This window comes from Salvia splendens, chromosome 14 (genome assembly GCF_004379255.2).
Source record: "Salvia splendens isolate huo1 chromosome 14, SspV2, whole genome shotgun sequence".
Lineage (NCBI taxonomy): Eukaryota > Viridiplantae > Streptophyta > Magnoliopsida > Lamiales > Lamiaceae > Salvia > Salvia splendens.
In genome coordinates, this window is record NC_056045.1 from 24,293,691 (window position 1) to 24,306,466 (window position 12,776).

At 36.4% G+C, this 12,776-nt stretch overlaps 2 protein-coding genes across 2 annotated transcripts; both read left to right on the top strand.

The window, feature by feature from the left end:
* The first annotated feature begins 2,148 nt into the window (after nt 1-2,148).
* LOC121766154 (ubiquitin-conjugating enzyme E2 variant 1C-like) lies at nt 2,149-4,582 on the top strand. The gene is made up of 4 exons (XM_042162505.1): nt 2,149-2,276; nt 3,153-3,292; nt 3,810-3,935; nt 4,242-4,582. The coding sequence occupies exons 1-4, from the start codon at nt 2,243-2,245 to the stop codon at nt 4,380-4,382; spliced, it is 441 nt and encodes a 146-aa protein (XP_042018439.1). The 5' UTR covers nt 2,149-2,242; the 3' UTR covers nt 4,383-4,582.
* Nucleotides 4,583-6,093: 1,511 nt separating this feature from the next.
* On the top strand, nt 6,094-6,830 carry LOC121764859 (transcription repressor OFP15-like). The gene has a single exon (XM_042160883.1). It carries the CDS (start codon nt 6,164-6,166, stop codon nt 6,764-6,766), a length of 603 nt encoding a protein of 200 aa, XP_042016817.1. The 5' UTR covers nt 6,094-6,163; the 3' UTR covers nt 6,767-6,830.
* Nucleotides 6,831-12,776: the final 5,946 nt, after the last annotated feature.

Genomic DNA, 12,776 nt, shown 5'->3' on the forward strand with positions numbered 1-12,776 from the left:
GGTTCCTGAACCGTGAACCGGCAGTTCATCTCAACCGCCGAAACCGCCGGTTCCTATCTGGTTCAGGGCTGGTTCGACGGTTCATGGATTTTTTTATTAACATTGTAATTCAAGTAAAAAATGTAAATATACTTGCATAAATAAAATTAGAATAATGCGATGTACAAATGCAATTTTATTGATACAAATTACAACTTTAAAATTACAAATTACAACTTCAAATTTACAAATTACAACTTAAAATTTACAAATTACAACTTAAAAATTATAAATTACAAAAGATTTAAAGTCTTGATTACAATTTACAAATTACATATTCGAAACAAATGGGAGAAAAAAGAAATAAAAGAAAAGGACTTGAGCTCAACTTAAATTTAAAATTTAAGTTGAGATGCCTACGTATCCTCAATGCTCAATTGCATTTTGGAATCAAAGTCCAATAGTTCTCTTACCTTGCTTACCTATTTGGCTTGATCGGAGGAATTGGCCTACTCTTCTTCGTCGGGGAAGTAGTCTTGGTCGGGTTGTACTACTTGATTGTCTCAATCCGGTTCTTGGTCTCTAATTTCGGCGGAGCACCAATCATCAAGTAACATGGTGGCTTCCATGTTTTGCCCGGTGAGTTTACTTCTTTTGTCGTCCAAGACGTTGCCTCCAACACTAAAGCCGGGTATTTATAGGGGAAAAATGTGATTAAATAAAAAAAAATTCAAAATTTAAAATTTTCAAAATTTTGAAAATCCGCCGGTTTTTCGGCCGAAACTGCCGGTTTCGTCAACGGTTTCTGACAAAAACCGGCGGTTCCTGACCCGGTTTCTGAAAAGGCTAGGAGTAGGTCGGAAATAGGCCTGAAAATTACGGTTCGAATGAAATTGAAACCTGAACTGGCCCGGTGGAACCGGCGGTTCCGGTCACGGTTCGAACCTCCGCCGGCGGTTCCGGTTCCGGTTCCGTTTCGGAACCGCCGGTGATGATTCCGGGCCGGTTCGGTTCGGTTTGGTTTGGGGACGTCTATTCCCATTTCACAAATATGACACCTAAAGAAGACTATTCGCGAGAGTGGTCTTAGTTACACCATTTCATGACCTACGCTGGAACCACCCTCCTAAACTAAGTCATTTGGCCTCCCAAATTGAGCTAGTACTACTGCTTAAAAACTTGTGTCCATCCCTAAAATCTCTATTTCTAGACTACGAAAGTGAGGGTATTTATTAAGGATAAATGATTGATTTTGTCATATTATTTTAGACATTTATCTAAAAATCTCCCACCATTTAGGTGATCATGTTTTAGGGCCCATCGTTTAATTTTGGGAATTTAATGTCATGCAAAACATATCTATAAATCGAAATATTGACATGACAACCGGAATTACGTGACCGTTGAATAATCAATGTGTAATTTTGTAAAAAAAATACTTTTTTCTGGCATTTTATCCTCTCTTATATTTTATTCTTTGTTCATCTCTCCATTTTATTTCTTTCTTTTGAATTATTCTTTATTTATCTCTCAATTTTATAATTTCTATTTTATTCTCTCTCCTAACTTACCAAACATTATTTTCTTAAATCTTGTATCTAAAAGAATGTATCTCTTTTAATACTTTATACTCCATCAGTATTGTCCACTAAAAATAGACCAATTTCTAAATATGAAAATTTTAACTCCAAAATCCATCAACACTATTTCTATCATTAGTTCCTCTTCTTTTTTACTTTATCAATTGCATATTAAAATCCGTGTCATTTATAACTTGGTCCATTTTTTTAAAACATTACTTATAATAAAATAAACCATTTTACCCAGAGTAGTGATATAGGGTAATCACTACTTAAATGCATAACTAGAGAATATGAATTTAGTTCACTACAGGAATGAATGAACCAAAACACCTTTACAGTGAACTAAATCATTCACGAAGTAAATACTTCATGATGTCTTGGTTCACTCATTCATGTAGTAAACTTAAATCACTCTTATAGTAAACTATATCGCACATATAGTGAATTAGATCATTTTAATCTTATAGCGGGAATTTATTTTATAGTTATACACTTAATATAGTTATACTTTGATCTGTCTCATATTTTACCCATTTATCATTACTTTATTTAAAGAGGGATCGGTGTATTTAAAGAAAATAATTGTTTTAGAATTTTGACGTCGCGTTTCTTCTCAGATTCCACCTCTCATCTCGCGTTCTCTCCTTCGATCAGGAAACCCAAATTCCCAATACTACACCATGACTCTTGGCTCTGGAGAATCCAGCGTCGTGGGTAAACACCTCCTCTTCGATATTTCTTATATACTATTAATTTCATTTTTTAATTGATTTTCATGTTTCTCATAGTCAATCTGCAAATGAATGTGTGGGTTTCATGGGTTTAGGCCTTTCAATTTTCCGAAAGGAAGATTGCCTGAGTTTTTAGCTGCGGATCTACGCTAGGAAATTGCTCTTAATTTTTATTGTCCATACATATACTACAGGGGTTTTGATCCCACCGAATTTTATTTCTCAATCCGTTGATTTTTTGGGGAATCATTCATCGAATTGAATTTCCTACTTAAGTAAAAAGACATGAAAGATTTCGTAAGGCTCTGGTCACTCAATCAAATTGAATGTCAAGTGAATATGAATGTTTTTATGCGGTGCCTCTGCATTTGATATTTCAATTTTCTGATTCTCCCTGTTATCAACAGATTGAAGGCATGAACTATACCTAATTATACATGTAAAGAGTTGTATCGATAAATGTTCAGTATTGGGATAATCATGAAGTTTTGAGGTTGTGGACTGCACAGTGCTTCTACTTGCTGATTTTATTGTCTATATGTTTGACATTTCCAACCTTATAAAGACTTCTCAATTTAGTTTCTTACTCAATCGTATCCCAACTAGGGCCAGTAATTTTCACGATTCTGTTTTCTAAGTGGTGTGGCCAATTAAATGGTTAACGATTTTTTACGAAGACTGTCTTCTTATCTGATGCTGCACTTAGGTATCACAGCCTCACAGGTCAGGTGTAAATGGCTGAAAAATGGATCTCCCCTTATCATTCCTGTGCACTTTATGCTTGTTGTTGTAGTCTTGTAGGTGACTATTAACTGGATCATAAAAGGGAACTGCATTCTAATTAATCCACATTTTGCAGTTCCTAGAAATTTCAGATTGTTGGAGGAACTTGAGCGTGGAGAAAAGGGAATTGGTGATGGTACTGTAAGCTATGGAATGGATGACGGAGATGATATCTATATGCGCTCATGGACCGGCACCATTATAGGTCCCCACAATGTGAGAGCATCTCCTTTCATTGACCTTGATGGTCAGATAGGTTTATAATATGATGTCTTGTTTATATGTTCTTAAATGTGATTCGGCATGAAGGTAGCAGTTTGAAATTCTCATATGTGGATCTTCCTCATGTAATAAACAAACTTTTCCGCTAGTTTATATAGTTAGTTACTATCAATATGCATGGTTGATTTTATTTCTTGATCTACTTAAGGTGATTGTTTCCTTAGATTCCTCTTTCTTTAAATCAGAAATTTGTTTCTATCTCAACAGCCATATTTCTAAACCGAATTTATAATAGATTAGAACTATTCTGGCCATTACTTCTGCAGTAGTTCAGGTCTAGACATCAATTACAACAAGTTATGTACATTCTGGAACATTTTTCTTATCTTTATCATCTGCCATTTTGACTTTTAAAGCTGGTTCCTATGCTGCTAGTTTGTAAATTTTGATGAAAATTAATGTTGGAGGGTGCTAATTTGTTCATTTATTAATTATTATCTTTTGCTGTCAGTCTGTGCATGACGCACGCATATATCAGCTGAAGTTATTTTGTGACAAAGATTATCCAGAGAAGCCTCCCAGTGTCCGCTTCCATTCCCGGATTAACTTGACTTGTGTGAACCATGATACTGGAGTGGTACAGATACAATAAACTCAAGGCTAAGTTGACACTTAATTTTTTCTCAAGGCAGAGTAATTATAGCAGTATTTAGTTATTGAATGTATGATAACACTACCCCCCCCCCCCACACCACACACACATACACGCACCACCTACCCACCTTAATCGCCATAATTTCTGAAGGTGCATGGTAATTCAGCTTTTATCTTTTTGGTAAGGATTGTGTACATTACTTCATTTTGGGTGAATGTGAATGCGATGTATTGGATGCTTTTAACCATAAAAGGCATATGCTTATGATCTATGACATTCATGGTCCAGGTGGAACCAAAAAAGTTTGGGCTTCTAGCAAATTGGCAGAGGGAGTACACAATGGAAGACATATTGACACAGCTGAAGAAAGAGATGGCTGCTCCACACAACCGTAAGCTCGTTCAGCCTCCCGAAGGAACCTATTTCTAGTGTAAGATATGAAGGTCCTATTTGACCATATTCTAATTGATAGTTATCCCATTGTCTTAAGATGGAAGTTGTATGGGGCAATGCCTGAAAATCCATCTCACATCTACTCTCCTGGATTCGTCGAATATTTTACCCTACTTTATTCTCTTTGTGAACATGTTGAGATAGTGAGTAATGGGACTTTTTTTTCTGTGTGAAAATCGAACATCATAATATCATAATTATTGTGTTCTTGAATGCTTTCATCTGCCGCCGCTACAGATTCTAGTTTTTGAATTAACTTCAATACTTAGGCAAACTGTAGAGCTTCTATTTTATTTCATGTTAAATGCCGTATGCTTTCATTTATTTTCCCTATGATTTAATTTACCAATAATGTAGGTTGATCAATTTATGATAACGTTGTATATATGCCACATTCATAATTCATAACTGTTATAAAACCAATCTCTTATTGGCCATAAAAAAATCAAAGCTTCATCAGTTTCAAATTTGATTTCTCATGAATGTATACTATTTATACCATTTATTAGTGGCATCTAACAAATTGATACTGACAAGGCATCGAGATTACCGGAATTATAGGGGAAGAGAAGTAGAGAATAGAGTTTAGATTATTGCTATTGCGTAAAAAAGGAAAGACTCATCTATTAACAAAGTTGCTAAACCTTTGCTGTTCAACTCAATTCAGGAAAAAATCGCTAAAGAAAACCCGAAAAGTAACAACATAAAATAAAAATAACAAATATTTGCATGTTTGCGTTTCTGGTGTTGAGGTCGGCTTTGAGATGATATCTTAATCCTTATATTCTATGATTCTATCTGCATGTTCTTAGGATTAGATATAATATTCTGATCTTCTATCTGAAATTGAATGTGGTAGGATTAGATATCCTATCACAAATATTAGTGAAGTCTGAATGCCAAATAGTAGTATAATTTAAGCCGAAATTTTCAAACTGCAAAGTAAATGTATTGGTTGGAAGTGAAGGTATTAATGTATATCCAATGAAAGACCTCCTTAATTCTAAAACTTAAAACTAAATTGCCAAATTATGACCTAATTAAAACTATCGATCCTATATTCTTTAATTAACTCACAACACACTTGTTTCGTTTTGTTCTGTCTCAGTAATCTAATGGTTTTATTTTGTTTTGTTTTAATTATTCTTTAATTAACTCACAACACACTTATTTATCAGTAAACTACAAACTTTCAAATCGAAGGGACCAAAAATTATTTCCAAAATTTGAATGAATTGAACATTAATCTGACACTTCTGGACCAATTTCGTCATGAGACGATCAACAAGTAGCTATTGGACGTCCATATTCCTCAAACATTTTTTTTATTTAAGGTGAATATACACACTGAAATTCTAGCATACAACCTTGCAATAAAATATTTTTTTACCGATCTCTATGTAATCATCGACATTATTCAAATCGACAGGTGTCCCAAAGTTTGGAAATTATCCTAATTGATAAATAATCGTAGAGGAACTAATGATGAAAATCACTCACGTATAAATTAATCAACTACTAATTTCTTTGCTTCAGAATGACAATATATACTTTTAAAAATTTGAATTCAATACTAGTATACATATCCATGATATTTATTGAAAATTGAAAAAAATTAGAAAGATGACAAATAATGGGAATTTGAATGTGTAGACCCCACGAGAACTACTCCAAAATCCATCTTATTAAAGCTCATAGTCATAGACATAGTAATACACACCAAGAAACAAGGCAGCATTTCAAACTCCCCCACAAACATGAAGTTTCCATTTTCCTTCAAATCCAACGAAGTTACATCTTCGCCGCCGTCGTCATGGCCGTGGCCTAGCTGCTCCACCACCCCCAGGACAATCTCTTTCCGAGCCGACGACCAATTTGCTACCGCCACTCCACACGAATCACTTTCCCCCGACCAAGAATCCGTCATTATTAGCGGGATGAGATCGGAGCGGCTCTTCTTCGAGCCTGGCGCGATGAGTTCCATACTGGCGGAAGCAAAAACAATCGACGACGGAGAAACAGATGAATCAGAGAGCGTGGCGGTGGTGGTGATGGATTCGATGAATCCGTTTGTCGATTTCAGGGCTTCGATGGCGGAGATGGTGGAGGCCTGCGGCTGCGGGGTCAGAGATTGGGATTTTTTGGAGGAGCTGCTGGGTTGGTATCTCAGTGTTAACGATGACAGCAACCATGGCTATATAGTTGGAGCTTTTGTGGACTTGCTCATTGATGAAGACACTTCTTCTTCTTCTCTTTCTTCTTCTTCTTCTTTAGCTGCTGCCAATTATTCTTTCACTTCTCCTCTCTCGTTTACTTCGTATTCCACTGAGGAAGACATCAATATTATTGTCCACAAATAGTAGTAGTATGATTTTCTTTTTATCTTCAGTTTTTTTTTGGAAATGACAGTTAGTTATGGTTGGCCAACTCCGTCTTCTAGATTAATCTAATTTTCGGTAGTGGTTGATGAAGATGACAGTTGATTCCTTGTTTTTACTGTCTGAAAATGAGAATTACTAACTAAACTTTTATCCTTCTGGGTATTTTGCTTTTATATATATTTAATAAAAAGGAAATAGAAAATTAATATTCATATACACTGATACGAGGCTAATCACCTTGTAGAATATCATACTAATAAAATTAATAATCACCCCATCTCATAGAAATAGACTCAATTTCCTTTTTCGTCCATTCTTTAAAAATAATTCATATCCATTTGCGAAATTCTTTTTTTTTTACTTTATCATTTATGAGTCTCACCATTCACTATTATTTCAAATATTTTTTCTCATTCTCTCTGACTAGTCCAATTAAATATTAAAACTCATGGCATCTCCAAATGACATGTTTTTATAAGGCGAAGAGAGTATTATACACATTTATTACTTTCTCAATCTCTTATTCTGTCACTTATTTTGCTCTCTCTTCATTTTAACAACTAGTAATTATCATTTTTTTTAAAACGAGTGCAGAAAATGAAATGATTCAACTACTGCATAACGAAAGGAGTAACTTATTTCGATAGATTCCCCGGATTCACAAACACTACTTTTGCACATAAATCTGTTTTATTCGCGATGCCAAGGATATTATAGTAAAAGACATATTTTTTTAATATTATTTTGGCCACTTTTTAAATATACTACTTATATCGAATTACTATGGAGTAGCATTTTAATCATGTTTTCATCAATGGATTTTATCTAGTGGAAATACATAAAAGCACTCCATACCCACTTTTTGGAAACCTGCAAAGCTAAAGAATATGCATGACCTCTAACTGAGTTTATTCCTTTTTGGTAATGTAATAAACATAGGAAAATCCTATAAATAAGAGGCAGGTAGTTTTTTTGATAAAAGTTGATGCTAAAATGACATAGGTTTAGAATTCAAATTGCACAGTAACTATCATTTGACAGCAACAGTACAAGTGATGGAATCATTAGGAGGTGTCCTCTTCTCCTCTCTGCATCAATTATCTTAAACCATAGAAAATACCAAATCTCTAAAGTATCCTTCCTTGCACAAGACAAACAAGTAGAATCAATACTCCATGCTAAATGTGTATATCTTTATGTATTTACCAAAATGAAATTAAGAATAATATCCAGGGGTAATCCTAGATATTTTAAATATGAAAAAGAGAAATGGAGCAAACAAAAAAAAAAGCTACATTCCCTAATTTCCAGTCATATGCATGTGTCTGACTGTTTATGTTAGGAAGTTATGAAATGAAATGAAAAGACAGGAGCTACATATATTATGATCAAATATGTATATTTAATCAATTATTAAGGGTGAAAAGCTCCTTTTTCCTCTGCGATATCCTTTTTCCCCACATAAAAACAGAACAAGAGTTTTTGAAGGTACATTATCTTTATCAGGCTGAAGCCATTTCAGTCATTTTCTGTCTTTGAGAGATGCAAGAAAACAAGTGAAAGGAAATTATTCTGTGAGATTGTTGCTGGAATTCATTTAATTTTTGGTGGTCCATTCATTCACGGTTTAGTTTGAACCTGCATATGTTTAACTTTTTTTTTTTATCTCCATTCTGTGAAACTGAGAATGGAGTTTGATAACTCCAGCTAAATGATGTGTTCAGTGTTTGCACTTTTATATATTTTCGAGTTTTAATTTTTTTTCAGGTTGTTGGATTCATTATTATATTTTTTGTAAAAATATGTAAGTTTGACAATAAATTACTACAGTGTATATATGGCCAGCCACATAAATGAATGATGAACCATTAATTATTGTTTAATAAAGAATCTTGTATTGTGCTACATAGTTATAATTATGCATTATGCATTATCACCGTACCAATTGAAAGAAAATACTAGTAGAATGACCATTCTTAGGGGATGAGTTCTGGCAGGCGATTTCAAAAAAATACTACTCATTTTTCTAATTTTTTTAAAGCTAATAATAACTCAGGTGTCACAAGTGTTCTGTTTTTTCGGTAGAAATGGAACTGTTGGTTTTGGATTTTCTAGACTTATAAGTTTGAAAATGAGAATTTATTTATATAGTTCATTTTTTTTTCATTTTATGTTGGGAGACAGAGAGAGATTTTTCATACTTGGACTTCAAATTTGTTTTTTTTAACTGAAATGAATGTTCATCAATAAGAGCATCCACAATAACGGACGTCCGGGCGGGCAAGTAATTGGCTAGCCGCTCGTCCGTCGCGGACGTCCACTATTGGAGCCAGCGACCTCTAGACGAACGAGCGCGACGGACAAGAGGTTGTCCGTGGTGGGAGGCGCTCGTCCGTCCGCTCATCCGCTATTGTGGGCAGGCGACGGACGAGAGCATTTTTTGATTTTTTTTAAAAACTCTATATATATGGCTCGTTGAACTTCATTTCATTTTTTGAATTTTTTTTGAACTATGTATTTTTTTATTATTGAACTATGTATGTTTTTTTTATGGAATAAAATGGTTGCATTTTCTCCGTATTCGTGTCAAAATTTTAATTTCGTATTTGTGAATTTGTTATTATTGTGCTAGGCTATTGAGATGTCCTAGTGCTAGGCTATTATTGTGCAGTGGAATGTCCTAGTGATGTGGCAGTGCAGTGAGATGTCCTAGTGACGTGGCAGGAGGTGTTTTTGGGATGTCCTAATGCTAGGTTATTGGGATGTCCGTCCTACTGTGGATGTTCTAACCACATAGGATAACCAAAGTGAGTAGCAACAAAATTAGCTAATTATAACTCGGTGTGCAATTGACGACTAACGTTTATCTACTCTATTTTAGGTTTTGCAATACTATTGAAGATACTATCGGACTCAAAACTAGTCCAAAACGATTGTGAGACATTGAGAATCTCATTCATCCAGAAACTCATGCTATACCTCTAATTCTAACAAAGCATGTGTTGTAAAATGATGCCATTCAATACTCTTATAACGCCCCCATAGTTTAACCAATAGAACGAAAAGAAAACATGTTATTATCAATGTCTCTTCAAAAATACTTGTATTAGTTACTCATATTTAGGAAAGAATTTTACTATGATAAACTCACTTAAAATAGTCGGGCCCTACCTTGTTGGATTCAATGTTGGAAGGCCCATTAATATTACCATTCCATTTTGATTTACGTCACCTTGAGTTGATTTAAGGTCCACTATAAGGCCCTATTTGATGATGATAGTTAGTACGTATTATATTAAGCCATGTTAGTATTAGGTAAGAAATAGTAAGTACAAATTTTCTATCTTAAAATCAACTTTAATAAAGAGAGTAACTCATAAACTTAGATATATTGGTTCCAATTATCACTTTTACACGTGGAATTTTTTTTAGTGTATTTATCAATTTTCCAAAACTATGTAGTAGAGTACCATCATTTTCGAGAAAAAGGAATAAATCATCTTAGGCCATCCGCAATGGGCGGACGATGGCACGCCCGATGGCGCGCATCGTCCGCGCCATTCATCGTCCGCCCCCACTGTGGGTGTGCGGCATAGGCCGCGGACGATAGTCGCGGCCTCTGCTTCGGGCGCGACTTAAACCGCGGACGATAGCCATCGTCCGCGCCATCGTCCGCTCCATTGCGAACGTCGCGGACGATGGCCATCGTCCGCCCCATTGTGAAGGCCGCGGACGATGGCACGCGGTTTCGTTTTTTTATATAAATCTCGTTTCTCATTCAGTTGTGCATACGAACATATCGACTATCTCTCAACATATTCTCTCTCAACATCCAACGAAAATGAATCCCGGCGAATACACCAATAGTTCTAGTTCGTCTGATTCCGGTCGTTCGATTGACGAAGCATTAGATGCAGCCGTTGAAGAGGCCATGGCGGCATGCTATTCGCAAATGCAGTGCGAGAAGGCAGCGGCTGCAGCGGCAGCTGAGCAAGTCCATCGTCCTATTCGACATAGGACGTATGTCCGACGCAACCACGAGGAAGCTCACAGGCGTCTGGTTGAAGACTATTTTGCCGATCAACCACGTTGGGGCCCGACTGTGTTCCGCCGCCGGTTTCGAATGTCGAGGTACCTTTTTCTCTGCATTGTTCGTACATTGTGTTCACGTGAAGAATACTTCACGTTTTGGGAGGACGGCATCGGGAAACCCGGCCTTACACCATTGCAAAAGTGCACGACTGCTATTCGTCAGTTGGCATACGGCACCACGGCGGACCTTTTTGACGAGTACCTCCACTGTGGGGAGACTACAGGCCGCGAGTGCCTGAAGTACTTTTGTCGGGAGATAGTAGAGGCCTATGGCGACACATATTTGCGCAAGCCGACAGCCACTGATTGCCAGGGTCTGATGCAGATGCACGAGAGGGCGCACGGGTTTCCTGGGATGCTCGGGAGCATCGACTGTATGCACTGGCAGTGGAAGAACTGTCCGACGGCGTGGAGAGGCCAATTCACATGTGGATACAAGGGCAGCCACCCGACGATGATCCTCGAAGCCGTCGCTGACTATCGGCTTTGGATCTGGCATGCTTACTTCGGCGTAGCCGGGTCGAACAACGACATCAACGTCCTCAACTCGTCCACCCTCTTCACCGACCAATGTAACGGCAACGGCCCGGCCATAGAGTTCACTGCCAACAGACGCCAATACCATATGAGGTACTACTTGGCCGACGGCATCTACTCACGGTGGCCAGTTTTCTTAAAGACGGTCAGCTGCCCGATTGGTGAGAAGAGGGTTTTATTTGCGCAAAAGCAAGAGGCGGCGCGGAAGGATGTAGAGCGGGCATTTGGGGTGCTCCAATCACGGTGGGCAATTGTGAAAGGGCCGGCTCGTTTCTGGTACAAGGAAGTCATCGCCGATGTCATATATGCGTGCATAATCATGCACAACATGATAGTCGAGAGTGAAGGCGGAAGCATCACCGATTGGAATGACGACGACCGTGCATCTAGCTCTACCGGCACATCAACCGAGACACCCGATAGAGGGTTACCGTTAGGTTTCGATGAGGTTTTATCTAGGCAGGCCTCTATGCACAACCAACAGGAGCATGCGCAGCTCATGAGCGACATGATTGAAGAAGTGTGGGCTCGTAACCGCCGTCGCTGAGTTTGCGTTTTTTATTATTTCGCATTGTAATGTATTAATTTTTATTAAATGAATGAAATTTTTAAAATTCGTATTTTAAATGTATTTTAGTTTTTTTTTATAATTCGTATGTATTTTGTAAATATTACAAAATTGATGATGTGGCGCGCCTTAGGGCGCCCCACTGCAGGTGGAGAAGGAGGAGGATAAAAATGCTGACGTGGCGCGCCAAAGGGCGCCCCACTGCTGATGGTCTTATGTCGAGAAATGTTTGCTTAATTTAATAAATGTCGCTTCTTCTAAAGACGGTAAAGTTAAAGAAAAATGTTTTGGAGACATAATGTCTAAGACATAATGAGGTTAAAGTAGTCATTTTAGATTGTTTTATATTTTTATTTAAATAAATATTTTGTACATATACCATACTACCCTTGTGTATATAAAACATTTTTTTTATATTTAAGAATTACTTGCTTAGGAAAGTTGTGTGTATTTATATGGATGGCTTGATTTAAGCAAATTATACTCAAATTGTATGAAGTGTATTAAATACTCCAATGATTCTAAGTCACGATTTTTTTAAAAAATATAATTTTAAATAATGAATTTAAACTTTATTTAAATAATACATTATAAAATTATATTTTTTAAATTCTAAACTTATAGGTACTAAATAGATTTAACACTCAATCTTAATTTTATCATTACAAAACATTATTGAATCTATAATTTATATGTATAAAATTAATAAATCAATTTAATTGCTTGAGTTCTTAGAGCATCAAAATTAAGATTTGAAATTTATACATGTTTTAATTTATTAATGGACAAAAT